This window comes from Melanerpes formicivorus, unplaced genomic scaffold (assembly GCF_026170545.1).
Source record: "Melanerpes formicivorus ecotype bairdi unplaced genomic scaffold, bMelFor1.0.p_v2 SCAF_12, whole genome shotgun sequence".
Lineage (NCBI taxonomy): Eukaryota > Metazoa > Chordata > Aves > Piciformes > Picidae > Melanerpes > Melanerpes formicivorus.
This window is the reverse complement of record NW_027142364.1, coordinates 1,285,300-1,312,195: the sequence shown is the minus strand read 5'-3', so window position 1 is coordinate 1,312,195 and position 26,896 is coordinate 1,285,300. Positions and strand designations below refer to the sequence as shown.

Below are 26,896 nucleotides of genomic sequence, written 5' to 3'. Positions count from 1 at the left end.
CCACAGCCTGCAGAAGGCAGTGACTGGTGAGGCAGGGGTGGAGCTGTGTGGGTGGAGCTGTGAGTGTTAACTACCTGTGGGCAGCCTCAGACTTCACCTGGGTTTTGCAGCGTCGCAGTCCACAGTGGGAGCTGTCCCTGCCCTTTAATAATTCAGTGGGGGAGTTGGCATTATTTATGAGTCAGTGAGGTCTGGCTGTCACTAACTCTGCCTTCTGCTCTGCACTCTCAGGAATACCCCCAGAGCAGCCTCTACAGAGTGCCTCCCACCTACTCACCGCTCTCCTCCCCGATGCTGTCCCATCCTCAGCCTGCCCTGTGGGGCTACAGCGTCCTGGGACAGCCACCACAGCCCAGCTTCTTCGGGCAGGGCCAGCCCCTGCACGCAGGTATGGCACAGCAGGGCAGCCCCTGCACAGCAGGGCCAACCATGGCATAGCAGGGCAACTCCTGCACAGCAGGGCAACTCCTGCACACAGCCATGGTACAGCAGGGCCAACCATGGCACAGCAGGGCAACTCCTGCACACAGCCATGGTACAGCAGGGCCAACCATGGCACAGCAGGGCAACTCCTGCACACAGGTATGGCACAGCAAGGCCAACCATGGCACAGCAGGGCAGCCCCTGGACAGCAGGGCAACTCCTGCAGACAGGTATGGCACAGCAGGGCCAACCATGGCACAGCAGGGCAACCCCTGCACACAGCCATGGCACAGCAGGGCAGCCCCTGCACAGCTGTGGCATGTGGGGTCTGCCTTCACAGAGGTGTTTGTCACTGTCACTGTGGAGCTCAGCAAAGAGGAGCTGATGAACTGGGGCAGTGCCCTTCTGGAGGGCAGGGAGCAGATCCTGTGGGTGTTTTGCAGGTGGCTCCAGGCTGGATGCAGCAGGCTCCTTTGTCCCATCCCACACCAAGCAGGCCCTGTCCAACCTGCTGCAGCGGCGCTCGGGCACCCTGCTGCAGCCCCCCTCCAGCCATGCAGTCACCCCCCAGCAGCAGCTGTTGCAGATGAAGCTCCTGCAGCAAGAACAGCAGCAGCAGCAGCGGCTCCTCAGGCAGCAGGCACAGCCACAGCCACTCCAGCAGGTTTGTCCCAGGCCGCAGAGCCACACCACAGTTCAGCTTCCATCAGGGCTGCTCGTTCTGGGTTGATTCAGGGGGTGGAGAGCCAGCTTGGTACTGTAGCTGCAATAACTCCCCAGCTGTGGCTGCACCAGGGCTGTCTGGGAGCTTCATTTAGTCTCTTAGCCCCTTTTGGTTGGGATGGTTCAGGGGGTGGAGAGCCAGCTTGGTACTGTAGCTGCAATAACTCCCCAGCTGTGGCTGCACCAGGGCTGCCTGGGAGCTTCATTTAATCTCTTAGCCCCTTCTGGTTTTCCCATGTTGCACAAACCCAGGCTTCCCCTTTGCTGCTTTATGATATTCATGTTCCCTGCCGCAGCTCAGAAGCTTTCAGGTGGAGCTGTGTGGTGCTGCAGGCCAGCAGCAGAGGCACAGCACTGCCCTCTCCAGTTCAAACTCCAGCAAGTGCAGCAGGACCAGTTCCACACACAGACACTCCTGATCTCCACAAACAGCTGCTTTTCCTTCCAGCACGGGTGCAGAGCACAGCTGCTGTGTGCCGGGCCACACCTGGCTGTGGTGCATCCCCCTTGGAAGCCTGAGCTGGCTTCAGAGCATGGCTGCAGCCAGGCTGCTCGGGAGCTGATGCTCTGCGAGCAGAACCTTGAGGTTGGGACCCAGATAAGCAGCAAGAAGCTGTCCTGAAACAAATGGTCAGGCATCCCCATGGCTTTAGGGCACAACGTGGTGGGGGTGGTGTGCAGATGAGGGCTTGCTGGGGTTGTGTGGAGGCTGTGTCTGATGGGTGCCGTGTCTTTCAGGGTCAGCTGATGGACCAGGCTGCTATTTTCTCTGCCCAAGTTCGCCCCCAGTCACAGCTCCCGCAGTACCCAGGGCTGCAGCAAGCACAGGTACCACACTGCTCCTGCAACACCTGCATGGAAATGCTCTTGGAGAGCTCCTTCACCTCCCAGCCTGCTTTCTGTGCTTGGGATGTGCTCACTGGGTGTTCCCTAGGCCTCCTTTGAGGATGCTTCTGCTCTCCATGTGCTGTGGCTTGGAAATGTTTTTAATGTGGTCACTTCCCAGGTTTTCCTGGTGCTGTTGGCTGGTGAAGGCAAATGTCCTCAAGCTTAAACCTGACATTTGGCCAGGTTCTGGTGGGAGAGTGATACCAGTGACTCTTTCTTATGGCATGGTCCTTCTGGTACTTGGGATTTTGGGGAGGGAACCAAAGAGAAGAGGTGGAGCTGAGCCCTGCTCTTGCTGAATGCCTCTCGGGGAAGGGTGGCCTGGTGCTGGCTCCATCCTGCAGCTGCCTGAACTCATGAACAGAAGCAGGGTACAACCAGCCTGGGGACTCACAGGAGGGTCCAGGCTTTGGCTCTTTGCTGAAGGCTACCTCTTTCTTTTATAGTGAGAGCAAAGAAGCTGGTGAAAGGCCCAGGGCACAAGTCATGCAAGGAGCAGCTGGAGGGACTGGGATTGTTCAAGCCTGGAGAACAGGAGGCTAAGGGGAAACCTTCTGGTTCTCTACTGCTGAGAAGAGGTTGGGGCCAGGTGGGGTTGGTCTCTTCTCCCAAGGCACAAGTGATAGGACAAGAAGAAATGGCCTTGAGTTGCACCAGGGCAGGTGTAGGTTGGACATGAGGAACAATTTCTTGATGGAAAGAGTTGTCCAGGCCTAGCCCAGGCTGCCCAGGGCAGAGGTGGAGTCCCCATCCCTGGAGGGGTTTCAGAGCTGTGTGGATGTGGTGCTGAGGGCCATGGTTCAGTGGTGGCCTGGCAGTTGCTGGGGCTACAGTTGGGCTTGGGGATCTCAGAGGTCTGTGATGTCCTTTGTGTTGCCATGCTGCAGCCCGGGCGGTGATGTCTCTCCTGTCCTCTCCCCCAGAGCCTGCCCCACGGCTACACCATGTACAGCACGCCCATGCCTTTGCAGCAGCAGCAGCAGCAGCCTGGGGCCCTGGTGCTGCCCCCCAGCTACACCCCCAGGACCTACCCTGCAGCCCACCCCAGCCCCTCGCTGATGGAGCGGCTGCGGCAGATGCAGCCCGGAGGCTACCTCCCGCAGCAGGGTGCTGCCTACGCCCCGCGGTGAGCCCTGGCACCCTCCTGGGGGGCTGAAGCTTGGTTTAAGACAAAGGGGTTTAAACTGAGCTTGATGTTCTGTTGAGCTGGTGGTGGTGGGGTGGGATGCAATGGCTTTGAACTGGAAGAGGAAAGATTGAGGCTGGAGATGAGGAAGAAATTCCTGACAGTGAGGGTGGGGAGACACTGGAACACGTTGGCCAGAGGGGTTGTAGATGCCCCCTCCCTGGAGGTGTTCAAGGCCAGGTTGGATGAGGCCTTGAGCAACCTGGGCTGGTGAAAGGTGGGAGGTGCAACCCCCCCCTGGGCTGAGGGGGGTGGAACTAGCTGCTCTTCAAGGCCCCTTCCAACCCAAACCATTCTGTGAGGAATTTCCTCCTGTTTTCTCCCCTAACTCAGTTTTTGTTTGAAGTTGGCCTTGCCACATGCTGCAGCCCAGCTGTCCTGTGTGCCTGCAGAACATCAGACTTCATTTAAAGCCAGCTGCTGGGTCCTGTTTCACCACACACAGATCCAGATAACCAGATTTGGTATCACCAGGCCTTTCCAACCCATTCTAAACTCATGGAAAGGTAACTGTGAGGTCTCTTGGTCTGGAGGAGGTTTTAGTGCTCTGGTTGAATTCTTGCTTGAAATGCAAAATCTCTGAGCTGAATGCTGGGATCAGGAGGAACCTGTTAGTGCCTCCACCAGCCCCTGGGCAGCAGTGGAGTCTGGCTCCTGTTTACAGGCTGTTCTTCAGAGCATTCCCATTTAGCAATCCATTCTCCCTGTAACATGTGGCAGCTTTCACATCTTCGTGGCAGCCTGGGGTTGGCTGCTTCTGGACTGGCTGGTGCTCTGCCTGGAGGTGAGGTATAACCCCTTGTTCTTCTCTCCCAGCAGCCTGAGCCACCAGCCCTTGCAGCAGAGTGCCCTGGTTGGAGGAGGCCTGGATGGGACACCCACGGCAGGTCCTCACCCAGCCCTGAGCTCGGTTCCACTGCCACCGGAGCCAGCGAGGCAGAGACATCAGCAGATGCGACAGCAGAGGCTCTTCCAGGTGAGGCTGGGTGTCAAGAGGAGGGGACCAAGCTCTTTTGGGTGATGCAGCAAGAAAAATGTGGCCAGCAGGGCTAGGGAAGTTCTTCTACCTCTCTAGTCTGCCCTGCTGAGACCACAGCTGCAACCCTGTGTCCAGTTCTGGGCTCCCCAGTTCAAGAGAGACAGAGACCTGCTGGAGAGAGTCTAAGGGAGAGCCAGGAGGATGCTTAGGGGACTTGAGCATCTCCCCTGTGAAGAGAGACTGAGAGCCCTGGGGCTGTTTAGTCTGGATAAGAGAAGGCTGAGAGGGATCTGATCAATGTCTATCAGTATCTGAGGGGTGGGGGGCAAGTGGAGGGGGCCAAGCTCTTTTCAGTGGTGCACAGTAGTGAGACAAGAAACAACAGGTTCAAGCTTGAACACAGAAGGTTTCAGCTCAACATGAGGAGAAACTTCTTTCCAGTGAGGGTGCCAGAGCCCTGGAGCAGGCTGCCCAGAGAGGTTGTGGAGCCTTCTCCTCTGGAGAGATTCCAACCCCCCTGGATGCATTCCTGTGCAGTCTGCCCTGGGTGTTCTTGCTTTTTGCAGGGATGTTGGACTGGATGATCTCTGGAGGTCCCTTCCAACCTCTAATGTCCTGTGACACTGTGATTACTGTGACTCACCCACACCAGAGGGCAGGGCCAGCACATGTCCCCATGCCATGTGCTGGTGTGGCACCGCTCACACATGCCTGCAGGTCTGGAGCAGCAGAGCCTGCTGCTGGCAGCCCAGGCTGCTTGTGCTCCAGGGCAGCAATCCAATGCTGTGGGGCTCTCCACAAGACAACTGGGCAGGTGTGGAGTCCAGTCCCTGTGTTGTACAGGGCTGTGACTGCCTCTGGAGCAGGAGGATTTGAGGGCAGTCCAGCTGAGCACGCTATGCCCTCCCCTGCCTGGAGTCAAAGCCAAGGGCTTGCTGCCTCTCTGGCCCAATCTTCTCTTCTGGCTTGATGATACACTTTTAATTTGGAGGTAGCTGTCAGTCTGTCAGCTAAAGGTGCAGGGCTGGGTACAGGGGAAGGAAATTGGGAATCCTTCCCATGGCTGTCTGATGGCTGGGAGGATTTTCATGTGTTCACTTGACTGCAGCAGCTGCCTGTGCCTGTTCTTGTCCAGCTCTTCTTTAGCTACATCTGCCAGTGCTGTAGGAAGTGAAATCTGCCAGCTTCTGGGTGGGTTTGTGTCTTTGGGTGGGTTTGTGTCTTTGGGTGGGTTGCTGTGGCTGGTGATGAATGTGGAGAGCTGCCAGGCTTGTCTCCCAAGTGAGCCCCTCAGTACCCAGGGCTGTAAGTTTGCCTGGCTCCTGTGCTGGGCAGAGCCCTGAGGAGCTGCACTGCCTGTCTGGGGGTCACTCCCAAGGCCACCTGTTGCCATGTCTCTGGTCTTTCAATGCCATCTCCTTCCAGTTGCAGCAGCAGCAGCAGCCTGGGCAGCAGCAGACTCTTGGTCTCCAGCCTGTGCAACCACAGCAGCCTTTGGTAAGCAGAGATGAGTCTGGAGGGCTTGGAGAAGTGTGAGGGAGAGATACTTTAGCTGGGTGAGGATGGCTAGGAAAGGTTTGCTATAGAGCCATAGAATCATAGAATGGTTTTGGTTGGAAAAGACCTTTTAAGGTCATTGTGTCCAACCAGCCAGGTCTGGTGCTAAACCACATCTCTGCCTCTTTGAAATGCCTCCAGAGGTGCCACCTCTCTGGGTAGCCTGTGCCAGCCAGTGAAAAAGTTTCTTCTAATGTCCAACCTAAACCTGCCCTGGGGCAACCTGAGGCCATTTCCTTTCACCCTAGAGAAAACTGGGGAACACACAGGACTGCTGCAATTGCTTCTGAGCTCAGAAGCATTCATCAGTGTGATCTGATGGAGAAGCTCAGAAGTGGCTTCCAAGAGCCAGGAGTAAGGATAAATGGAAGAAGTTTGTCTGATAGCTGTTGAAAGACAATTTCCATCCATTTTTGAGGTTTTCTTTGTATCTTGAATAAACCTCATAGGAGAGCCAAGATGGTCCCCAGAGGTCCCTCCCAACCCCTACTATTTTGTGTCCATCCCAGAGCCTGAGCCCCTGCAGGCTCCTCATCATCAGCACAGAGCTTTCCATGACTGGAAATGTGTCAGATGTGAGGGAATGAAGAGAGGTTCTGTATTTCTGAGTGTGCTCCATGTGTCCCTGCTGTGCTTTAAGAGCTGGTCAGGACCCGTGGTGGTGGCACACCTGCCTTCTTCAGCACTGCTCCACCAGCTCCAGCAGCAGCTGGTGGGGCAGCTCCCACATTTGCCTGCTGTGACACTTGTGCTGTGCCTGGTTCATTCCTCTTCCACTTCCTTCTGCAGTTCCCAAGGCAAGGCTTGCAGCAGACCCAGCAGCAGCAGCAGACGGCGGCGCTGGTCCGGCAGCTGCAGAAGCAGCTCTCTAGTGAGTGTCTGTGTGGATGTCCCTGACCACCCACCTGTGTGGAGGAATGGTGGAGTTGCCCTTCTGGAGGTGTTCTGCCTGTTGTATGTACACATCACTGACCCACTGACAGTGGCTGACCCACCCCAGTAGTGATGCACTCCCCCGAACCCTGCTGCTAGTGCAGCCCATGATTGTTGTTGGTCTCCAGAGAAGCCTGAAGCACCAACAGGACTTGGGCTGGGGGCCCAGGCACAGTGTGCTGCATGCTTTCTCCCCTCACTTCTGACCATCCCATGATTCTATAAACTCAAGGCTTGCGAGGGACCATCAAGTTCCAGCTCTGCTGCCATGGCCAGGGACACCTCCCACTACAGCAGGTTGCTCACAGCCACATCCAACCTGGCCTTCAAAACCTCCAGGCATGAGGCTTCCACCACCTCCCTGGGCAACCTGTGCCAGTCTCTCACCACCCTCCTGGGGAACAACTTCTTCCTCACATCCAATCTGAATCTTCCCATTTCTAGTTCTGCTCCATTTCCCCTGGTCCTATCCCTACCTGACACCCTAAAAAATCCCTCCCCAGCTTTCCTGTAGCCCCCTTAAGTTCTGCTGCAGCAAAGCCCCCGAGGAGCTGAGCACCTCTGGTGGGGGTTGGCTACAGAGGGGAGTGGATAACTGGTGGGCAGCTAGTTCTGCATGGGACAGCAATGTGCCCTTGTGGGGAGGAGAGCCAATGGGATCCTGGGGTGCATTAGGAGGAGTGTGTCCAGCAGATCCAGGGAGGTTTTCATTTCCCTCTACTCTGCCCTGGTGAGGCCACAACTGGAATACTGCATCCAGTGCTGGGCTCCCCAGTTCAGGAAGGACAGGGATCTGTTGGAGAGAGTCCAAGGGAGGGCTGCATGGAGGCTGAAGGGACTGCAGCACTGCCTGGGGAGGAGAGGCTGAGAGCCCTGGGGCTGGTTAGTCTGGAGAGGAGAAGGCTGAGAGAGGATCTGATCAATGTCTGTCAATATCTGAGGGCTGGGGGTCAGGAGGGAGGGGACAGGTTCTGCTCAGCTGCACCCTGGGATAGGACAAGGAGCAATGGATGGAAACTCCAGCACAGGAGGTTCCACCTCAACATGAAGAGGAACTTCTTCACTGGGAGGCTCACAGAGCACTGGAGCAGGCTGCCCAGAGAGGCTGTGGAGTCTCCTCCTCTGGAGACTTTCCAGCCCCATCTGGATGTGTTCCTGTGTGACCTGTGCTGGATTCTATGGCCCTGCTCTGGCAGGAGGGTTGGACCTGAAGGTCTCTGGAGGTCCCTTCCAGCCCCTGACATCCTGTGAGCCTGTGATTTATTGGCTGCATACACAGGGACTTGCCTGCAGCTCTGCAGAGGAGAGTCCTGAGACACCAACACTCCCTTTGCTGTCTCCATCAGGTAACCAGCCCCAGCCAGGGGGCAGCCAGTATGGGCACCCATCACACTTCTGAGCAGAGATGGAGGGCAGCTCTCACCTTGGCCCTGAGGAACAGCACCCTGGGGAGCCAATGCAGTGGGCATTGCTGGGAAGCAGGCTTGGCTTTCCTCCTCCCCTGGTTTCAGTCATTATTTTTTGTGCTGCTGTTGATGTGAGTATGTGACAAGGCAGGGGCTGGGGACTGGGGGGTGGGGGTGGGTGGGTATTTATTCATGGGGTTTTTTGGCATTTAACTGGATTTCCATGGCTGGACTTGGGGGCCTCCTGGAGAATGTCATTGCAGATTGAATGAATTTGGTGCTTTTTAGATCCTGTTACTTTGGAGAGGGAAACAAACAAAAAAGAACAAAGAATTCTGGACTTATTTGTTTGTGGGAAACACTTTTGGGTGTTTTTTGGGGGAGGGGAGGGTATTTTTAATCTTTATTTGGGTTTTAGGGTGGGTTGGGGTGGTTTTTTTTGTCTTTTTTTTTCCCCTCCCAAAGAACTGCACTGGACCAAACTACTGAACTGAAAGGCACTTCCCATTTTTGGTGTTCAGAGTTCATTTGTTCATGGGAACCTTCACCTCTCCCTTTGTTGGTAGAAGCAGGCATCAGTTCAGATGGTGTTGATTTGTACTTTTCATAGGCACTTTATAAAGCTATTTGGTTAAGGTTACCAATTTCCTCTTGCTCTTATTGTGGTAAGAAGGTGCTGAAGTGGCTTTTATTTGCTTGTATTTAGGACTTCTTGGAGTTTATATGAAAAGCCACAGTGTAATGTTAATAAAACCTGCTGGAAGAAGCTGTCTTTGATGCTTGTTCTTGACACACAGTCCCTGGGGCTGGGTTCTGAATCATAGAATGGTCCAGGCTGGAAGGCACCTCCAAAGCTCATCGAGTCTAACCTTCTGCACTCAGCAGGGACATCCCCACTAGATCAGGTTGCCCAGGGCCTCATCCAGCCTCACCTTGAGTATCTCTAGGGATGGAGCCTCAACCATCTCCCGGGGCAACCTGTTCCAGTGTTCCACCACCCTCATGGTGCAGAACTCATTCCTGACATCCAATCGAAATCTGCCTTTCTCTAGTTTGAAGCCATTGCCCCTGGTCCTGTCCCTGCAGGCCTTTGCAAACAGTCTCTCCCCATCCTTCTTGTAGCTCCCTTCAGGTACTGGCAGGCTACTATTAGGTCTCCCTGGAACCTCCTCTTCTCCAGGCTGAACACCTCCAGCTCCCTCAGCCTGTGCTCATAGCAGAGGTGCTCCAACCCCCTGATCATTTTCATAGCCCTGAAGGGAGAGCACAGCACCCTAAGAGGGACTGAACATCAGCCTGGGCTCTGCTGCTCTTCTGTGGGGAACAGGAAATCATATAGAATGGTTTGGGTTGGAAGGGACCTTGAAGAGCATCTAGTTACCACCCCCTGCCATGGGCAGGGACACCTTCCACCAGCCCAGGTTGCTCAAGGCCTCATCCAGCCTGGCCTTAAACACCTCCAGGAATGGGGCATCCACAGCCTCCCAGGGCAACCTGTTGCAGAGCTCGACCAACACTTCACTACTTGTTTCACCAGGGAATGTTTATTAAAACCCATACTGAATGTTCAACCACACCAAGAAGGTCGACCTGTCCCACAGGCAAACTTGCTCTTTGGTTCTTGGATGCTCTTGCTGTATGTGAGCCATGCTCCTGGTAGTTCTACAAGGTGGACAGTACTGAACTAATAAGCAAAGGTCTGTGCTTTCTGAAGGTCTCTAGGTACATTTCCAGCATGTCACACCCACTGTTTGCTGGCAGAACTGAAGTGCCTGCAGTTTGGTTTGAGTCAAACCTGCTTGATCACCGAATGAACCGATGCCAGGTCTGGTGTTCCCCAAGCTCTTCCTCTCTCTTCTTGCCCGGTCTCTGCAGGCTGAACCCTCGCAGGGCTATGACTGCCTTGGGTGAAACCTACTTGAGATCAGCTCAAGTAGGAATGGGCTGCCCAGAGAGGTTGTGGAGTCTCCTTCTCTGGAGACTTTCAACCCCCACCTGGATGCATTCCTGTGCAGGCTGCCCTGGGTGTTCCTGCTCTGGCAGGGGGTTGGACTGGATGAGCTCTGGTGGTTCCTTCCAACCTCTAATGTAGTGTGATCCTGTGATAAGCTCAGCCTGGCTGCAGCCTTGGCCACCACCCGTGGGGCTGCGTCCCTCACTTCAGATGACGTGCAGGTAGGTCACGGCGAGATCGCTGCCCAGGCGGCTCCTGGCCGTGCACTTGTACACGCCGGAGTCCGAGGGCCGGGGACTCCGGATGAGTAAAGTCCCCGGGGGGAGAAGCCGTTCGGCTGCCTGGCCTCGGTGGCCTGGGGAGAGCACCGAGCCATCGGGCAGCTCCCAGCTGATCTCCGGTTTGGGTATTCCCAGCGCCGAGCAGTGCAGCTGCAGCGCCGCGCCGGGCATGGTGTGGATGGTGCGCGGTGGCCTGCTGGTGATCCGCGGGGGGAAGGCCACCACGGCGACAGCAACCGTGACGGAGTCCTCTCCGGCGCCGCTGCGGACCTTGCACACATAATCCCCCCCGTCATGGGCAGCAGCCTCCCGGATGATCAAGGTGCCGTTCTCCAGCAGGATGTGCCTCCTGCCAGCCTGTGGGTGAGCCAGCACCTGCCCGGTAGGCAGCACCCAGGAGGTGCTGGGTTTGGGGCTGCCGTCAGACAGGCAGTGCAGTGCCAGCGGCTCCCCGCTGACAGCCTTCACTGGCCCCACCGATCGGGTGAGGATGTTGGGCTTCCGGCCCACCTCCACCACGATCAGCTTCTCAATGTAGCCCAGCTGGTTCCGGGCGGCACAGCGGTACCTCCCCGCGGTGTCTGCGGAGGGGCTGCGGATGGTGAGCGTCCCCTCGCTCCCCGTGTGGAGCTGGGGAGTGCTGATGCCCCTGGGGAACCACGTGCCGTTGGGCAGCATCCAGCTCACCTCGGGTGGAGGGTGTCCGTCCACGGAGCAGTTCAGCGTGGTGGCTTTGCCCGGTGTCACCGTGACCTTCTCGTTGAAGGGGTTTTTGAAGGTGGGTCTGCGGAGCATTTCAGCCACCTCCAGCTGCACCAGCAGCCTGCTCTCCCCTGCCTCGTTCCGCACCACGCAGACGAACTCTGCCGCGTCGGAGGCCCGGACGTTCCGGATCTCCAGGGTCCCGTTCTCGTGCACCATCAGCCGGCTGCCGTAGTAGGGAGCCGTGAGGAAAATGTTGCCGGGCACGATCCACATGATCTGAGGAGGAGGGGAGCCTTCCGCCCGGCAGTCGATGTGCTTCCTGGTGTGCCTCACGGCTGTCACTTTCCTGATGGCTTTGTCCACATGCAGGCCGTTGATGGTGGGAGGCTTGGCCGCCACCTCCAGCTTGTACAGCTTGGTGTCGTCCCCGCCGGGGTTCCGAGCCACGCACAGGTACTGCCCGGCATCCGCCAGCTTCACCTGGCTGACCGCCAGGGAGCCGTCGGGGTGCAGGAGGTGCCTGGCTGTTGAGGAGGAGATGGTCTGGCCGGAAGGTAGCAACCAGAATATCTTTGGCTCGGGCTGCCCAGCAGCTTGGCAGTCCAGCAGCGCCGTGCCTCCGGCTTCCACCCTGAGGTGCGTCTGGTGGCCGTGCTTGATCCGAGGGGCTGCCGCCACCACCGTGACTCGCACCTTCATCTCGTCTCTGCCCAGAGTGTTCTGAGCGTAGCAGGTGTAGTCCCCTCCTGCCGCTGCCCCGGCGGTCTGCAGGTACAGGGTGCCGTTGTCAAACAGGATGTAGGGGTGGGCCCGGTGCCCACCGTCGTCTGCCAGCATGGCGTTGTTGACCACTGTCCCATCCGGCAGGCCCCAGGAGATCTCTGGTGCGGGGGACCCGGAGGCCTTGCAGTCCACTCGGAAGTCTTTCCCGTAGGGCACCAGTTTCTTCAGGTGCTGCTTCTGGTCGATCTTGGCCGGGGTCATTGCGACGCTGACTCGCAGCAGGGTCAGGTCCTCTCCCAGGTGGTTTCTTGCCACACACAAATAGTCACCGGCATCCTTCTCGGTGACTGCCTCGATGGCCAGGGATCCATTAGGGTAGACATGGATTCGACTTCCCATCCTGTTTTGGGGGAAGAAAAGAAGGAAAAGGATCAGGGAGCAGAAGGGGAGCCGAGCACTGGCTGTGACAGGCAGAACTAGCAGCAGCATGATACAGTAGAGAAGGTCTCTCCAGAGGCCCTGTGCCCACACCAGCCCTAGGCTGTGCCCTGCTGCCTTCAGAGTGAGGTGGATGTGCCCTGCTCACCGACTTGGCATCGCTGCACAAAGCTGCACAGTGCCACCTCTGCCTTGCTGAAAACTCTCCTGTGAGCAAACCACTTCATCCTACCAGCCTCTGCTCCTCTCCCTTGTGCCCATGGCCCTTGCCCTCAGCTGCTCTGCTGCAGGTTGTCCAGAATGACATTTGGCACCCAGTGGTGGTTCTCTGGTTCCCCTTCCTACAGCAGGACGTGGACATGTATCTGCCTCCTCAGCCCAGCTATGAGTTCTCCTCAGCCTGCTGGGACCATCCTGTCCAGGGAGGGCCTCTTCCAAAGCAAAGGTGAAAGGTTGCTGTCAGGAGGAGTCCCTCAAAGGTAGGTTTGGCTGTCTACCTTTCTACCCACCTCTTCTGCATGAAGCCTCTTACCTGCTGAGTTCTACCTCACAAATCTCTTGTAAAGAGCTTTTCCTCCTTTCTGAGGTGCCAAACCTCCAGCCTCCTCTGCAGCACAGGCAGCTGTCAGCCCATATTAACCCTTTCACTTCCACAAATGCAAATGTTTGATTGCTCTGGATGTCAGCATTTGCATGTTGCCAACACCAGGGCTTGCAACCATCTGGCTGCTGAGCTGGCAGTGCTAGCACTAGTCACAGTCTCTGGCCTACATGGTTCTAAAGCTGTTTCAACACTGATGAAGCCGTTGATGTGCCTCAGATGTCTGGTGGCACTGCACAAGGTGATGTATGTGTGGCTGTCATCAGTGACAGGGATTGATGCTCAGTTTTTAGAAGCTGTGGTGTGGAGAAGCCTCACCACGGTCTGGAAGTACTCAGAGAAATCCCTTTCCTTGCTTAAGCTTTTATTAAGGTGCAAACCACATCCTAGCACAAACTGAGAATTCAGAGAATCACAGAACCATAGAATGGTCTGGGTTGGAAGGGACCTCCAAAGTTCATCCAGTCCAACCCCCTCTGCAGTCAGCAGGGACATCCTCTACTAGATCAGGGTGCCCAGAGCCCTGTCCAGCCTCACCTTGAATAGCTCCAGGGATGGAGATAATCATCCTAAATCCCAACAGAATAAAATGACCAAAATTCAGCCTGTCAAGCTCGGTTTCCTTAAGCCTGGCTTGTGCCCATGTTGGTAGGACCTCAGCCAGTCAAGACAACTGCTGTGGTCTTCTATTAGATATACAAAAATAAGCCACCGCCACAGATGTGCCAGCACGCTGAAGTGTTTAGACATTAATGTTGTTCACAGTGTTTCAGTGAGGTCTCTTCTGTGAGCACCAGAAAAGACATTTCAGAGAGGTGGGGAAAGGAGAAGGCTCCTTCTGGTAGTTATAGGCTGTGCCTTTAACATTTTCTTATGGATCTTGAACAGAAAGTGGTAGAATGTAAAGAAGTCACTGTTGGGTGTAAAAAGGAAGAGAGGAGAGAGGAGAGGAGAGGAGGGGAGGGGAGGGGAAGGGAGGGGAGGGGAGGGGAAGGGAGAGGAGAGGAGACAGAAGAGAAGAGAGAAGAGAAAAGAGAAGAGGAGAGAAGAGAAAAGAGGGGACAAGAGGGGAGGGGAAGGGAGGGGAAGGGAGAGGAGAGGAGACAGAAGAGGAGAGGTGAGGAGAGGAGAGGAGAGAGGAGAGAAGACCTTTGAGATCAAGTCCAGCCTGTCACCCAGCACCATCTAATTAACTAAACCATAGCACCAAGTGCCTCATCCAGTCTCCTCATAAACACCTCCAGATATGACAAGTTCAAAACAATCCCACTGGACAGCTCAGAGATATAAAACTTAGCTATGTGAACTTTCTCTCTCTTTTGGCTTCCTGGCTCTGGGAGACACTTCACTTGCTTCTGCTTGACCTTGGCTGTGCTCCTTCTTTTGGCTGACAAATAACTTTTGGCTAACAAAATAACTCTCTGCTCTTTTCTCTTGGCCCTTTGTGTCCAGGGGGGTAAGGAGGGGGGGCAGGGAGTGGGAAGCTATTAGCAGCTCCCCTGGTTTCTGGCCAGGGGGTGGTTCTTGTGCTGTTTGTCAATAGCTGTAAATAGCTGTGAATACTGTACCTTTTGTATATATTGATTGCATTTCATTGTAGATTGTAGTTTTGCTTGTAAATACAGCTTCATTTGCTTCCACCTGGGCTGGCCTGGCAATTTAATGTCAGGGGGTGGGGGGGGGGAAGGGGAATTTTCAACCTACCACACTCCTACCTGTGCCACTGGTCAACAACTGCCTTGGTGGGTAACCTCCAGATGATCCTGGGCTTTGGCTCGCCGGTGGCAGTGCAGTTCAAGAGCAGCTTATCCCCAAAGCTCAGCCGAGTCATCTCCTGCGAGGCGGCAGCGATCCTGGGCGGAGCGTCCCTGCGTTGCACCAGCAGGCTCACCACCCTCCTCTCCGAGCCCGTGGAGCTGGTGGCTATGCACTCGTAGTTGCCACTGTCGGAGGGGGCCGCGTGGCTGAGGTGCAGGGTCCCGTTGGCAAAGAGGAACAGCTTGGCCTTCACCAGCTGCAGAGGCTTCACCACCGTGCCGTCGAAGAGGACCCAGTGGACGCTGGGCTGAGGGTTGCCTTTCACGGTGCAGGGAAGCATCAGGCTTTCCCCCAGGGCTGCTTCGAGGCGTTGTCTCCTCTCCTCCAGGATGGCAGGCGGTGCCGCCACCACCTGCAGCTTCACCACCAGCGTGTCGGTGCCCGCCGGGTTCTCAGCCAGGCAGGTGTAGAGGCCCCTGTCGTAGACACTGACCTCCCGGATCACCAGAGTGCCGTCCGCTTCCACGTGGGCTTTGGTGCTGCCCGGGGAAGCGTGGGAGATGCGTGTCTGGTTGGCTAGAACCCAGGAGATGGCGGGAGGAGGCCTGCCCTCGGCTCTGCACTGCACTGCCACCGGCCCTCCGGAGTGCGCGGTGAAGAACTGCCGCCTGGCCCCGGCGATGCGGGGCGGGTAGGCCACCACCGAGAGGGTGAGCAGGAGCCGCGCCGTGCCCAGCGGGCTGGAGGCTGTGCAGAGGTACTGCCCGCGGTCCCCCAGCCCCGCCCGGGCGATGGCCAGCGTGCCGTTGGCAAACACCTGCCACCGCCCGTCCCTGCCGCCGTCCCCACGGCCTCCAGTGGCACCGGGCCCTGCGGAAGCAAGGAGACAACGGCGCAGCAGGTCAGGACCTCTCTGCTGCTCCCTTGCAGCCCAGCCCAAGCCAACGCTTTCCCTGCCCCGCTCGACCCTGCCCAGGGCGCTGCTGGTGGTGGTGGAGAGCAAGGGAGTGTGGTGGTTTTGGGCTGTGTCTTGGAACAGAAAAGTGGTGAAATGTAAATAAATCACTATTGGGTGCAAAAAAGGAAAATGATGATGATGATTCTCAACTCAAACTGGGTGTGCAAAGCAATCTGTCTCTTCTTTTTGCCTCTGCCCTCTGGGAGATACCAACTCTGTGCTTCTGCTGGGCTTCTGCTTGACCCTGGCTGCATTGCTTTGGCTAAGTTCTAACATCTCACTGCTCTTTCACTTGTTCCTTTGTGTACATGGTGGGGTAAGGGGGAGGCAGGGAGGGAGAAGCTATTAGCAGCTCCCCTGCTCTTTGGCCAGGGGGGTGCTTGTGCTGTTCATGAATTGTAAATTATAGAATCAGTAAGGTTGGAAAAGACCCCAGAGATCATCTAAGCCTAACCAGTCACCCAAGACCTCATGACTACTAAACCATGGCACCAAGTGCCACGTCCAATCCCTTTTTGAACACCTCCAGGGATGGTGACCCCTGTCAATATTGTAAATCCTGTCTATTTTGTACAGATTCATTGCAATCCATTGTAGGTTGTAGTTTTGCTTGTAAATACAGCTTTCATTTGCTTCCAGCTGAGCTGGTCTGGCAAATTTAATTCTGGGAGGCTGGAATTTTCAACCCACCACAGGGAGAAGTAGGAACCTTTAGGAGGTACGGTGACCCAGTGTGGAAGCGAACCCAAAATGTAGTCCTCAGTAGAGGTAAGAGTTTGGATGCAGCAGATGGGGCTCTGCACACCCTAACCCCCTTTGGGTGCAGCTGTGACCAGCTTTTGGTTCCTCAAAAATACTCTGGTGTAGCTTTACCTTGGTCTGGTGGTTTGGTACCAGGCAGAGTTGGCTTTTTGCTTGCCTCGAAGGGGAACAAAGCTGCTGAGGGGTTTGGAGCTGTGAGGGGAGGCTGAGGGCTGGCCTCTTATCTCAGAGGGCTTCTTTTGGGCATCAAGAACACTGGCAGATGGGTCACATCTTCAGGTTTTCCCAAGGGTGAATGCTGGCAGAATGCCTTCTTCAAGGGAAAAAATGCAGGGCTCTGAGAGCTTAGAGACCATCTCAGAGGTTAGAGACCACCTCAATCTGTGCCCAGTTCTGGGCTCCTCTATTTGAGAAGGACATTGAGACACTTGAACGTGTCCAGAGAAGGGCAGTGAGGCTGGGGAGGAATCTAGAGCACAGCCCTGTGAGGAGAGGCTGAGGGAGCTGGGGTTGCTTAGCCTGGAGAAGAGGAGGCTCAGGGGAGACCTTCTTGCTCTCTCCAACTCCCTGAAGGGAGGTTGTAGCCAGGTGGAGGTTGGTTTCTTCTCCCAGGCAAGCAGCACCCGAACAAGAGGACACAGTCTCAAGCTGTGTCAGGGGACCTGGTCTGGTCTATGCTATGCTGTACTATGCTATTCTCTGCAACAGCAGGGAGCACCCAGCACATGCTGGAGTCCTCTCATGAGCAGCACAGAATTACAGCTAAACCCTGCAGCTCCTTCTTCTTTCCCTAAAGTACTGTTCCACAGCCAGCACTATGACCCTCCCCTGGCTGCCCTGGGATGTCTGTTGTCACTCTTTCCAAGTTCGTTTCCTTCAGGGCACCCCTAGATGAAGCAGTGCTTGAGTCTGGCACACAAAACATCTCCCAGTTACAGGGCTGTCATGGAGGTACCTTCTGGAGAGGCTTACCTGATGCTATCTTGGTCCAGTGTATGGTTGGACGTGGGTTACCAGTAGCCTCACAAGGAATGAAAGCATCTGAGTTAGCCAGAACAGTAAAAGCAGCTGATTGTCCTCCAATTATTCTGGGCTTGGAGAAGTGACTTCTGCTGAAGGTGGTAGGTTCCTGATCTTGCCTCTTTTCAGACCAGCCTTGGACTGGACCATCCTCATCCCTGCCCCGTGGAGCTGCAACCAGCGGTGAGGTCAGCATGGTCAGGGCACTGATGGGGGACAGGTTGGCTCCCTCTGTGACTTCAGCAGATGGCTTCTGCCAGAAGCTGGATTCCTGCCGTGGAGGTGGGGTGGTTCTTGCAGTATGTGTGGGTGGCACAGCTTCTGTTGCGGCCAGTGGTGGGGTGGGATGCTGAGTGCTGCGAGGAGTGGTGTCTGTGCTCGCAGCAGCACTGGCCCTCGGCTTGTTTCTTGCTGTGGAGGTGTCCTGGGCTACATGGTCTTCTTGGGCAATGCTCTCTTCCATTTCCAGGTAGGATTTTCCACCCACCATCGTGGTGGCTTTGATTTGCTGAGCAGGTTCTGACCCAGCTGCTGCAGGTTGTGTGCCTGTGGTGCTGGGAGGCTCTGAAAGCCGTGGTGTGGTTTGGATCGGTGCGGTGGGGCTCTGGGCAGCATGACCATCGCGTGGTGATGTGACGGATGGGGTGTCCTGTGGTGTGAAGGGGCTGGCTGCTGTGGGTACGTGCTGAGGAGCCTCTGGTGTGTTATGTGCTGGTGTTCCTGTCACCAAGCCCCTGCTGGCACTGGCAGAGAGAAGTTCTGCAGGCGTGGGACCTGCAGGCGTGGGACCTGCAGGCAGAGGTGATGATCCCGCTGCAGTCACAGTCAGCGTGGCTGTGCTCCCTGGGGGACTCGCTGGGGTGCTGTGGCTGACAGTCATGCTGTGAGCAGATGTTTTAGGAGGTCTCTTCCTCCTCTGGCCTCTCTTCCTCCCTGCTCTGAATGCTTTGCTTTTGGTGATTTTGGGGTTGGTTTGAGGAGCAGTTACTGGTGTAACTGTTGGCTTCAAACTTTCTCCATCCACAACTTTGGTCATGCTACTTGCAGGATGAGGGTAAGAATGTGGCTCTGTAGTGGGAGGATGTTGTTCTGCCTCACCATTGCCAGAAGGAATGGGGGTGATTGAAGATAAGAAGCCACTGCTGTGACTCCCACCTGTAGAAGTAGGCACAAAGTGCAAAGGAGGCCTTTTGGTCAAGGCTGCTGTAGTTTTAGGTAGTGTGGTCCATGCCTCTGGTGCTGGAAACACATCTGTCTGCTCCTTCAGAACCTCTTTCGGTGCCCTGTTTTCAAAGAGAGGTTCCCAAGTTGTTTTTCCTCTTTGGAAATCTTCTGGTGAGGTTCTAGGCTCAATGCTGGGGGGTACTGAGTCGAGGGTAGGAGGTATCTTAGTGCTTGAGGTATGTGTGGTTTCTGTAGCAGTAGCAGCAGGGTGGATTAGTGGTAGTTTGAGGCTAGAAGCTTGGACTCTGTTGGTGTTGGTCTGAAATGGAGCACTGCTCTCCAGCTGCCACTGAGGAGTACCTTGGGTGCCCTCTGTTCTGAGGGGCAGGACTGCTGGAGCAGCTTGCTGCTTTGCACTGGGTTTGTCGTTCTCCTCACTGAGGAAGGCTGTGCTCTGGGGAGTCCCCACGGGGTGTTCCAGCGGCACATTGACGGTTGAGGGGGAGGACAGAGGTGCTTCTGGGCTAACTGGGCTGATGGAGCTGCTCAGATGATCGAAGCCTGGTAAATCTGGCACATATTTCACATTCAGTACAACACCTGCAGCCCCAGAGCCTGGCCTCCCCAAGGTGGAGCTGTGCTCCTTCTCACTTGGAGCACGTCCTGGTCGAACAATTCGTCTCCTGCCAGGGGTTTTCCTTCGTCTCCCGGGCTGCGGCTGGGCCTGGGCTGTATGAGCTGCAGCCTCCTGCACCAGCTGGGGTTGCTGATGAATGATGGAAGCTGAGGCCTCTGGTGGCTTAGGAGTTACTTGTTCTTGAGTCTGATAGAAATGAATGTCATCAAATTCAGGGCTTGGTTCACTGACTGTCACTACAGACACTTGGTGGCCTGTTTGGGTGGGAGTCTTGCCAACAGGGTCAGTAGAAAGCTTTTCCATTGTGGTTTGGGGAGTCCCAGACTTGCTGGTGGCTGTAACATCTGTCATGGGTGTTGTAGACATGGGGTTTAAATGCTGGTTATTGCTTTCCCCAGTGGGGACCCACCTCTGCCCAGCAGGGAGGAGTCTGGCTGTTCTAGTTGCTCCATCAGCTGCAGCTGATTGGTTTGCATCATTTGCTGATGTTTCACTTGGATCAGCTCTTTCCCATGGGGTTGTAGTTGTAGGGATTAGATAGGTTTGTGGCTTTCTGCTGTCAGAGGGCACAGGCTGTGAGAATGGAGAGGGCAAGGGAGTGACTGCAACCAGAAGAGAGGTTCTGCTGGCAGGAGTGTTACTTGTGGTCACCTCAGGCCCCTCAGTTCTCACACTTCCCATTGCTCTCCCCAGAGGTGACAGAGTGGCTCTCTCTGTTACTGGCATCATGAATTCTTCTTCTGGCGATCTGAGGTCCCCAGATGCTTCCTCCTCATCCCCAGGTACTTCTGAGGACTTAGGGACTTGAGGAGGTGGTTTTGCTGCAACTTCTCCTTGTTTCTCCATCAGGGTCGAGTTCCTCTTTGTCCTTTCCAGGAAGGCTGCCCAGCGCTGGGGATCGACTCTCCTGGCCGAGGACACAAACTGCCTCCGGCGTCCTCTGAGCCGCCTGCTTGTCCTGTCCCTGTAATGCCTGTGAGTCGTGGTCCTGGGGCTGCTCCTTTCACGTGCACTTGGTGCTGCCCTGCTGCTAGGTGCTGAGGCAGCAGAGCCCTGATGAGCTCTTGAAGGAGGTGGAGTGGCTGAAGGCTGGGTCTGTGTTGTAGCAGAGGCCAGCAGGGCATTGCCAGAGCCCTCACCCTCTTCCCATCCTCCCACAGCTTCATGCTTTTCTTTCAGAGGGGCTCCCTCCTTCCTAACCAGCACTTGGAAGACCAGAAGGTCAACACCGTACTGGTTGGCTGCCACACACCTAAAGTAGCCACTGTCCCTCTCTGTCACCCCTTCTATCCTCAAGGTGCCGTTGTCAAGAACCTGTTTGTTCCTTCGGGAGCGCTGCAGAACCACCTGCTGGGGTAGCACCCAGCTGACAGCAGCGGCAGGAGCCGCGCTGGATGTGCAGGGGAGGTGGAGTGTGCTGCCAGCAGCTGCGGCCAGCTGGGCTCCATTCACACTGGTGGGCTCCACGTGGGCATCCACCACAGTGATCCTGAAGGTCAGGGTGTCTGCATCGTGCCCGTTGGTGCTGACACAGTGGTACAGCCCTGTGTCAAAAGTGTCAGCTGGCCGCAGTGTGAGGGCTCCGCTCCCGACCACGGAGATCCTTCCGTCCTCGCTGAGGTACGGAGCCCTCACCTTGCTGCCATCAGCCAGGATCCACTCTACTGCAGGAGCTGGCTCTCCACTTGCCTGGCACTCCAGTTCTACCGTGCCCCCAACCAGAACAGTGTGCTCTGTTTGGGTCTGGTTGTCCCTGGAGATGAGGGTCCAGCTGCTTCTCGCCTGCTTTTTGTCAGCACCAGCCAAGACAATCTGAGCCTCCGTGGAGAAGTGGAGGTGCAGGGTGGTGAGGGTGGTGGCTGTCCTGTCAAGCTGCAGTGCCACTTGGCTCTGCATCAGCCACGATGGCTCAGCCCTCAGTTCAGCCTCTATGCTGGTGAAAAGTTCATCTTTGTCGGGGTGGACCTGCCTGTATCTGTAACTAGCAGCAGGCAGGCCAGCTGCAGGCACAGTCCTCTCCAGTTTGAGGGGAGAATTGCTGTACAGTGCCAGGATGCTCCACAGCTGCTGGATGTGCTCAGCGTCAGTGCCGCACACCAGGACCGCCGAGAAGGATGTCTTGAGAACTGTTCTGCTGGCATCTTCATCAAAGGAGATGGGAGACATCTCTTGAGGCTTTTGGAGGCTGCAAACCAAGTCCCCTCGGCTTCCAGCCTGGTCAGTCATGTTCAGCACCACGGATCCTATAGGAGCTAGGAAGTCCCTGGCGGACACAGAGCTGAAATCCCCATCGCTGGGCACCGAGAGGTTCCTCAGCTTCAGGGAGTCGTCTATGGCTGGCTTAGAGCAAGTCAGAGATGCAGAAGGAATGCCCACTAAGCTCTTCCCTCTACCACTTCTGGGGCTGGCACAAACTGGGCACTGCTGGGCACCAGAACTTCTGCCTTTTTTACACTTTATAACCTCTGAAAGGAACAAAAATGCAATGAGCTTTGTGATACCATCTTTAGTACTATCAAACCAACCCCAAACCACCATAAAGCGACCAGCAAGGTGTTCCCTTCAATCAAATACTAACCAAGTTCACCCTAAAGTAACCTAGGAAAGCCTCAAGTAACCCTGGAAACCCAGTGAGTTTTCTTTGATGAAGCTGCTGTGAAGGACCACTGCTGTTGCAGCTCAGCCTGGAGCTCCTCTGTCCTAGTGGTTCTGCAGCATGCAAGCAGGACTCTGCTGGGGTATGTGGCACAGCTTTGCCCCGAGACCCAGGCTGCAGCTGGGTACCACCACACTGCTGTGTGCAGCCTCTGCCCAGGGCAGTGGCAGAGAAACTCCCCAAGACCTCTCCCTTGGTTTTTTGTCCAAAGAATCAAGCAGAGTGTGGCCTTCCCTGCTGCCAGTTACACAGAAATTAGCTTCCTTGCTCCCTGTGGATTCTCCTGGTGCACAGCAGCTTTGCACTGGGCAAGGAGAACGTTAATTTAAGGAAAGATGCACTGGGAGTGGGTTAAGACCACAACCACTGAAGTTCTTCAGGCTGAGAAGCTGAATGGTCTCAATCTGTTTATACTGGTTCCCTGGAGCTACAGAAATCCCAGCTTCAGTCTGCTGGGAGGGTAAGTAAGTGAAGGACAAGTCCCTTGACCAGGAAGAACCAGCTGCTGGCTCGTGATTCAGAAGCCATCAGCAAAGCCTTCGGCTCACCTGCTCTCTCTGCTGCCCACTCTGCAAACCGCCGCAGACTGCAGTCACAGGCCCAGGGGTTTCCATGAAGGTAAAGGCTCTCCAGCTCAGACATGGAGGAGAACATCTCTTCTGGTAGTGAAGTCAGCAGGTTCTCAGACAGATAGATGTGCTTCACCAGGGACACCTCAAAGAGCTGGCTGTAGCGCAGCGTGACAAAGGTGTCTGGGTGGAGCTGCTTCAGGAGGTTCCCTTCCAGGTGCACCAGCCTCAGTGAGGTGAGGCCATAGAACACGTTGGGATTCACAAATTCAATCCTGTTGTGGTCCATGTGCAAGCGGACCAAGCTCTTCAGACCATAGAAGGCGTCCTGCTGGAGTACTCTGACCTTGTTATAGCTCATCTTTAAGACCTGTTGGTGAGAAGGTGGCAAGTGTGAAACACAAACCCTTCCCGGGGGGGTTATGAGGCTGCCAACAAACTGTGACTGATGGTCAAGAGCTTCAGCAGCCCAGTGGTAGGTGTGCCTGACAGAAAGCTTGGAGGAATTTGAGGCTGAGGGAGCTGGGATTGTTTAGCCTGAAGAAGGGGAGGCTGAGAGGAGACCTTGTTGGTCTGTACAGCTTCCTGAGAGGAGGTTGGAGTGATGCTGTTGGTTGCCTCTCCCAAGTAACTAATGACAGGACAGGAGGAAGCAGCCTCAAGCTGCACCAGGGGAGGTTTAGGTTGGATATTAGGAACACCTTCTCTCCTGTAATGGTGGTCAGGCTGCCCAAGGAGGTGGTGGAGTCACCATCCCTGGAGATGTCCAAACGAGTGGACAAGGCACTCTGGGACATAGGCTAGTGGTCATGGAGGTGCTGGGCAGAAGGTTGGACCTGATGATCCTTGAAGTCTTTTTCAACCTTAACAACATTAAAAGAATATGGAAGGGAAGGAAAGGGATGGAGGGAGGAAGGAAGGAAGGACATTTCCCAATCCAATACTGGATCATGAAGGCTCTCAACTTTCACCTGGATGCCACAAGAAGCAGAAATGCAGAGCAGGTTGTCTCCTTGTGAGGATCAGTCATTTAGCTCTTACCTGAAGGGAATGTAAATCACTGAAGACCTTCTCAGGGATGGCATTGATCTGATTGCTGTGCAGCATCAGTAACTCCAGCTTCTCCAGGCCAGCAAAGTCCACTCTGGTCAGCTGGAGCAAGCTGTTGTAGCTGCAAGGGAGGTTACACCTCAGAGCTGGCTTCAGTCAGCCAGCCCAGCTTCATGAGCTCTCAAACCAACCAACCCAACCCAAAATAACAACCCTGGGGAAATGCACAAAGCTGACAACACTGCTGGTGGCTAAGGTGACATTTCAAGTCCTTCCCTTCCTGCTAGCACAGAATTTGGCAGCTTTCCCAGGGCAGCTTTGTGTGTTCAGAGTGGGGATGGAAAACAACTGCCCAGATGTGCAGGTTTGGCAGAAAAGCAAGGAGCTCCCAGGATGGCAGAGATTGGTGACACACTGATGCCTCTTTCAGTGGAGGGCTTTCCCAACCCTGCAGCATCCCAGAGAGGTCCATGAACAAAAGAGCCTCCTTTGCTGTCCATGGAGAGCAAGGTAAAGCCAAGGGTGCTTGGGTGTGGGCTTCCTCCTGGTCAAGACCTCAAGCTTGTAAGATCTATCTGCTGCTTTGGTTAATGACAGGGCATTGACAGGACAAGGGAAAAGTTCTCCTAGGGGAGGTTTAGGCTGGACATAAGGCACAATTTCTTCCCTCAAAGGCTGTCAAGCCTGGGACAGGCTGCCAGAACAGTGATGGAGTCCCTATCCCTGAAGGGGTTTCAGTGTGGTACTGATGGAGTCCCCATCCTTGAAGGGGTTTCAGTGTGGTGCTGAGGGACACAATTCAGTGGTGACCTGGCCATAAGGATTGGACTTGTGGTCTTAAAGGTCTTTTCTAACCAAAACAATTCCATGATTCTACGATTCTGAATCTGGAAACTCCCAATTATTGCTTTGCAGAGTGCTGAAAGGCAACTGGTCAGAGTGTGTGAAGGCTCAGGCTTGGACATACCCCAGGTTGATGCGCTCCACGTCGGGAGGGATGCGCGGCGGGACAGCTGTGAAGTACCGGAACGTGCAGTGCACCTCGGTGGGGACATAGCAGGCACAGAGCCGGGGACAGGCCGTGGTGCAGGGAAGGGTGGCCAGGCAGAGGGTCAGGAAGGCGCCCAGCCCAGCTCTGTGCATCGCCCCCATCCTGTGACACGATGGCATCGCTATGCTGCCATCCTTCCTTCACGGGTTCCTCCAGGGAAAGCGCAGCACACCAGCGCCTGGGAAGGTGTTCAGGTTTCAGCTGCCGGCAGAAGAATTGTGTAGCTTGAAAGAGAACCCGACCCACGGAACACCCCCAGGGCTCCGGGGCTTCTACTTAGATCTGTCGGGATCTGAGCTGTTTGTCCTTGCTGGCCAATGAAGCGTAACTGCCACCAAGTCCATCAGTTGTGCCTCCCCCACTCCCCATGGATAAAGGAGGCTGCTCCGGGCACCTCATTGCTGAAGAGACACCGAGGAACCAGGCAGGCTTTGGGGAAGGGTCACAGGCATGGTCAGAGGAATGGAACATTTTCCACCTGGGAAATGTCTGAGTCGCTAGGGAGCAGACGGGGCAAGGAGAACACCCGAGGAGACAGGGACAGGGGTCTGCAGGATGCTGAGTGCCGTGGGGCTGTGCCTTGCCTATCGCAGCAGTCTTAGTCTGGGGCTAACCCCCGAGGCAGCTGCAGACCCCTCAGCCCCAGGGGGTGCTGCTCGCAGGTACCGTTCGGCTTTCAAGGGGCAAACCGCGGGGCTGCGGCGGTGCCCGGCAGCGCTCCCCGGGTCCTGCGGGGGTCCGCCCGCGACGTGTCCCGGCCCGGAACACGTCGGCTCCCTCCGTGCCAGTAACTATCCCGGGCTAAACTAACTCTTTCCAAAGCCTTCCCCGCTCCGCTCCCACCGCCCACCCGCCCCCCGGGGTACCTGCCCGGGGGGGTCCCGGTGGCAGTGGCCCCGCCCCGCCTGGCCCTACCTGTGCGACCTTCGTGGCGGGGCCGGGACCTCGGGCAGAGCCAGGCCGGGCAGGGCAGGAGGGTCCCTCCGCCGGCGGCGGCTCCTCCTTCCGGGAGGCTCCGTCGCGCTGCGGGGGCGCTGTGGCCGTCCGACGGCTCCCGGAGCCGGGAGAGGCGGGGAGAGGGTCCTGCTGCTGCCTGCAGGGGCAGGCGGAGCTGTGTCCTCCAGTCCGTGCTGCCGCGGGCACCGCCGCCCCCTCTTTGGTCCCCTCTTACCCGTGCACTGCAGCCCGGGCCCTCCCGGCCCGGTCCAAACCGAGCCGAGTACCGCTGCCCTCTCCACGGTCCCCGCTGTCCTGGTCACTGCAGTCCGATCCCCCTAACCGATCTGCTCTGCTCTGCTCTGCCCCGGGCACCGCCGGCCCCCCTCGGTTCCCTGCACCTCGGCCGCCACCCACTCCCAAATTCCCCCTACCCCGGGCACAGCCACCCGCGATATCCCCACCCTGGGCACCACCTATTCCCACATCCCCTCTGCGCCGGGCATGGCCACCCCGGGTCCCCGTGCCCTGCTCCACATCGTCCCATCTCCCGGCTGCTCCGGGCACAGCGCTCCCGCCCCCTCCAAGGCTTTGCATTTTTCCCAGCCCTGATGTTTGTCACAGAAAACCGTAAATTTTGCTAAACGGCTTCGTTTTCTGTGACCCAGGTGAAGGTGACTCTGCTCACATCCAGCTGGTGCCAGGAGACACTGACCTGCTTGTGCCACCTGCAACTCTTGGTCTCAGAATGATAACAAAGCCTCCTTCCCCTCTACTCTGCCCTGGTGAGGCCACAACTGGAATATTGCCTCCAGTTCTGGACTCCACAGTTCAGGAGGGACAGGGATCTGCTGGAGAGAGTCCAAGGGAGGGCCACAAGGATGCTGAAGAGACTGCAGCACTGCCTGGTGAGGAGAGGCTGAGAGCCCTGGGGCTGGTTAGTCTGGAGAGGAAAAGTTTGAGAGGGGATCTGATCAATGTCAGGAGGGAAGGGACAGGCTCTGCTCAGTTGCACCCTGGGATAAGACAAGGGGCAGTGGATGGAAACTCCAGCACAGGAGGTTCCACCTCAACATGAGGAGGAACTTCTGCACTGTGAGGGTCACAGAGCACTGGAGCAGGCTGCCCAGGGGGGTTGTGGAGCCTCTTTCTCTGGAGACTTTCAAGCCCTGTCTGGATATGTTCCTGTGTGACCTGTGCTGGATTCTATGGTTCTGCTCTGACAGGGGGATTGGGCTGGAAGATCTCTGGAGGTCCCTTGCAACCCCTGACATCCTGTGAGCCATTGAGCACTGGCTCCTAGTTCTGTGGTGATATTTGAGGTGCTTGCTGAGAAGGAGGAGAAGCTTGAGAGCTCACCACTGTCCCTGTTCCTGCTGAATGTTGTTCCTCTGAGTGACAGAGTCTTACAGGGCTAAATATTAATTAGTCTGAAGGGGAAAGCATTCCTTCCTTTCATGAGTAATGATTTTTTTTTTACTAGATTACTGAGGTCAAGGCTCCTCCAGGGACACATTCCAACGTTTGGTCCTTTTTTT

General features: G+C 56.0%; 3 protein-coding genes across 3 annotated transcripts in view; 1 reads left to right on the top strand and 2 right to left on the bottom strand.

The window, feature by feature from the left end:
• MED12L (mediator complex subunit 12L) overlaps positions 1-8,233 on the top strand; it is a 146,472-nt gene extending 138,239 nt beyond the window's left edge. The window contains exons 37-44 of the mRNA XM_068144913.1: positions 232-388; positions 867-1,087; positions 1,885-1,974; positions 2,958-3,160; positions 4,040-4,196; positions 5,625-5,696; positions 6,546-6,627; positions 8,036-8,233. Of these exons, the coding sequence (XP_068001014.1) occupies positions 232-388; positions 867-1,087; positions 1,885-1,974; positions 2,958-3,160; positions 4,040-4,196; positions 5,625-5,696; positions 6,546-6,627; positions 8,036-8,088 (1,035 nt within the window). The 3' untranslated portion in view covers positions 8,089-8,233. The remainder of the gene's footprint in view (positions 1-231; positions 389-866; positions 1,088-1,884; positions 1,975-2,957; positions 3,161-4,039; positions 4,197-5,624; positions 5,697-6,545; positions 6,628-8,035) is intronic.
• Positions 8,234-9,449: 1,216 nt separating this feature from the next.
• On the bottom strand, positions 9,450-21,401 carry IGSF10 (immunoglobulin superfamily member 10). The gene is made up of 3 exons (XM_068144903.1): positions 17,248-21,401; positions 14,513-15,425; positions 9,450-12,158 (listed from the first exon to the last, which is right to left on the bottom strand). The coding sequence occupies exons 1-3, from the start codon at positions 21,320-21,322 to the stop codon at positions 10,256-10,258; spliced, it is 6,891 nt and encodes a 2,296-aa protein (XP_068001004.1). The 5' UTR covers positions 21,323-21,401; the 3' UTR covers positions 9,450-10,255.
• A 795-nt stretch (positions 21,402-22,196) lies between these two features.
• Positions 22,197-24,514, bottom strand: LOC137444667 (immunoglobulin superfamily member 10-like). Its single transcript, XM_068145678.1, has 3 exons — positions 24,339-24,514; positions 23,363-23,492; positions 22,197-22,691 (listed from the first exon to the last, which is right to left on the bottom strand). The coding sequence occupies exons 1-3, from the start codon at positions 24,512-24,514 to the stop codon at positions 22,197-22,199; spliced, it is 801 nt and encodes a 266-aa protein (XP_068001779.1).
• Between the last annotated feature and the right edge of the window lie 2,382 nt (positions 24,515-26,896).

Bases quoted from the DNA above. Each gene is read 5' to 3' on its own strand.
- IGSF10 (XM_068144903.1), bottom strand. From the start codon at position 21,322: ATGACTGACCAGGCTGGAAGCCGAGGGGACTTGGTTTGCAGCCTCCAA. The intron at 15,426-17,247 runs GTAAGCCTCTCC...TTGCTTCCGCAG, and splicing joins CTGGACCAAGATAGCATCAG to GGCCCGGTGCCACTGGAGGC. The intron at 12,159-14,512 runs GTAGGAGTGTGG...CCCCCAAAACAG, and splicing joins GTTGTTGACCAGTGGCACAG to GATGGGAAGTCGAATCCATG.
- LOC137444667 (XM_068145678.1), bottom strand. From the start codon at position 24,514: ATGCACAGAGCTGGGCTGGGCGCCTTCCTGACCCTCTGCCTGGCCACC. The intron at 23,493-24,338 runs GTATGTCCAAGC...CCTCCCTTGCAG, and splicing joins GTGGAGCGCATCAACCTGGG to CTACAACAGCTTGCTCCAGC. The intron at 22,692-23,362 runs GTAAGAGCTAAA...TCTCACCAACAG, and splicing joins GTGATTTACATTCCCTTCAG to GTCTTAAAGATGAGCTATAA.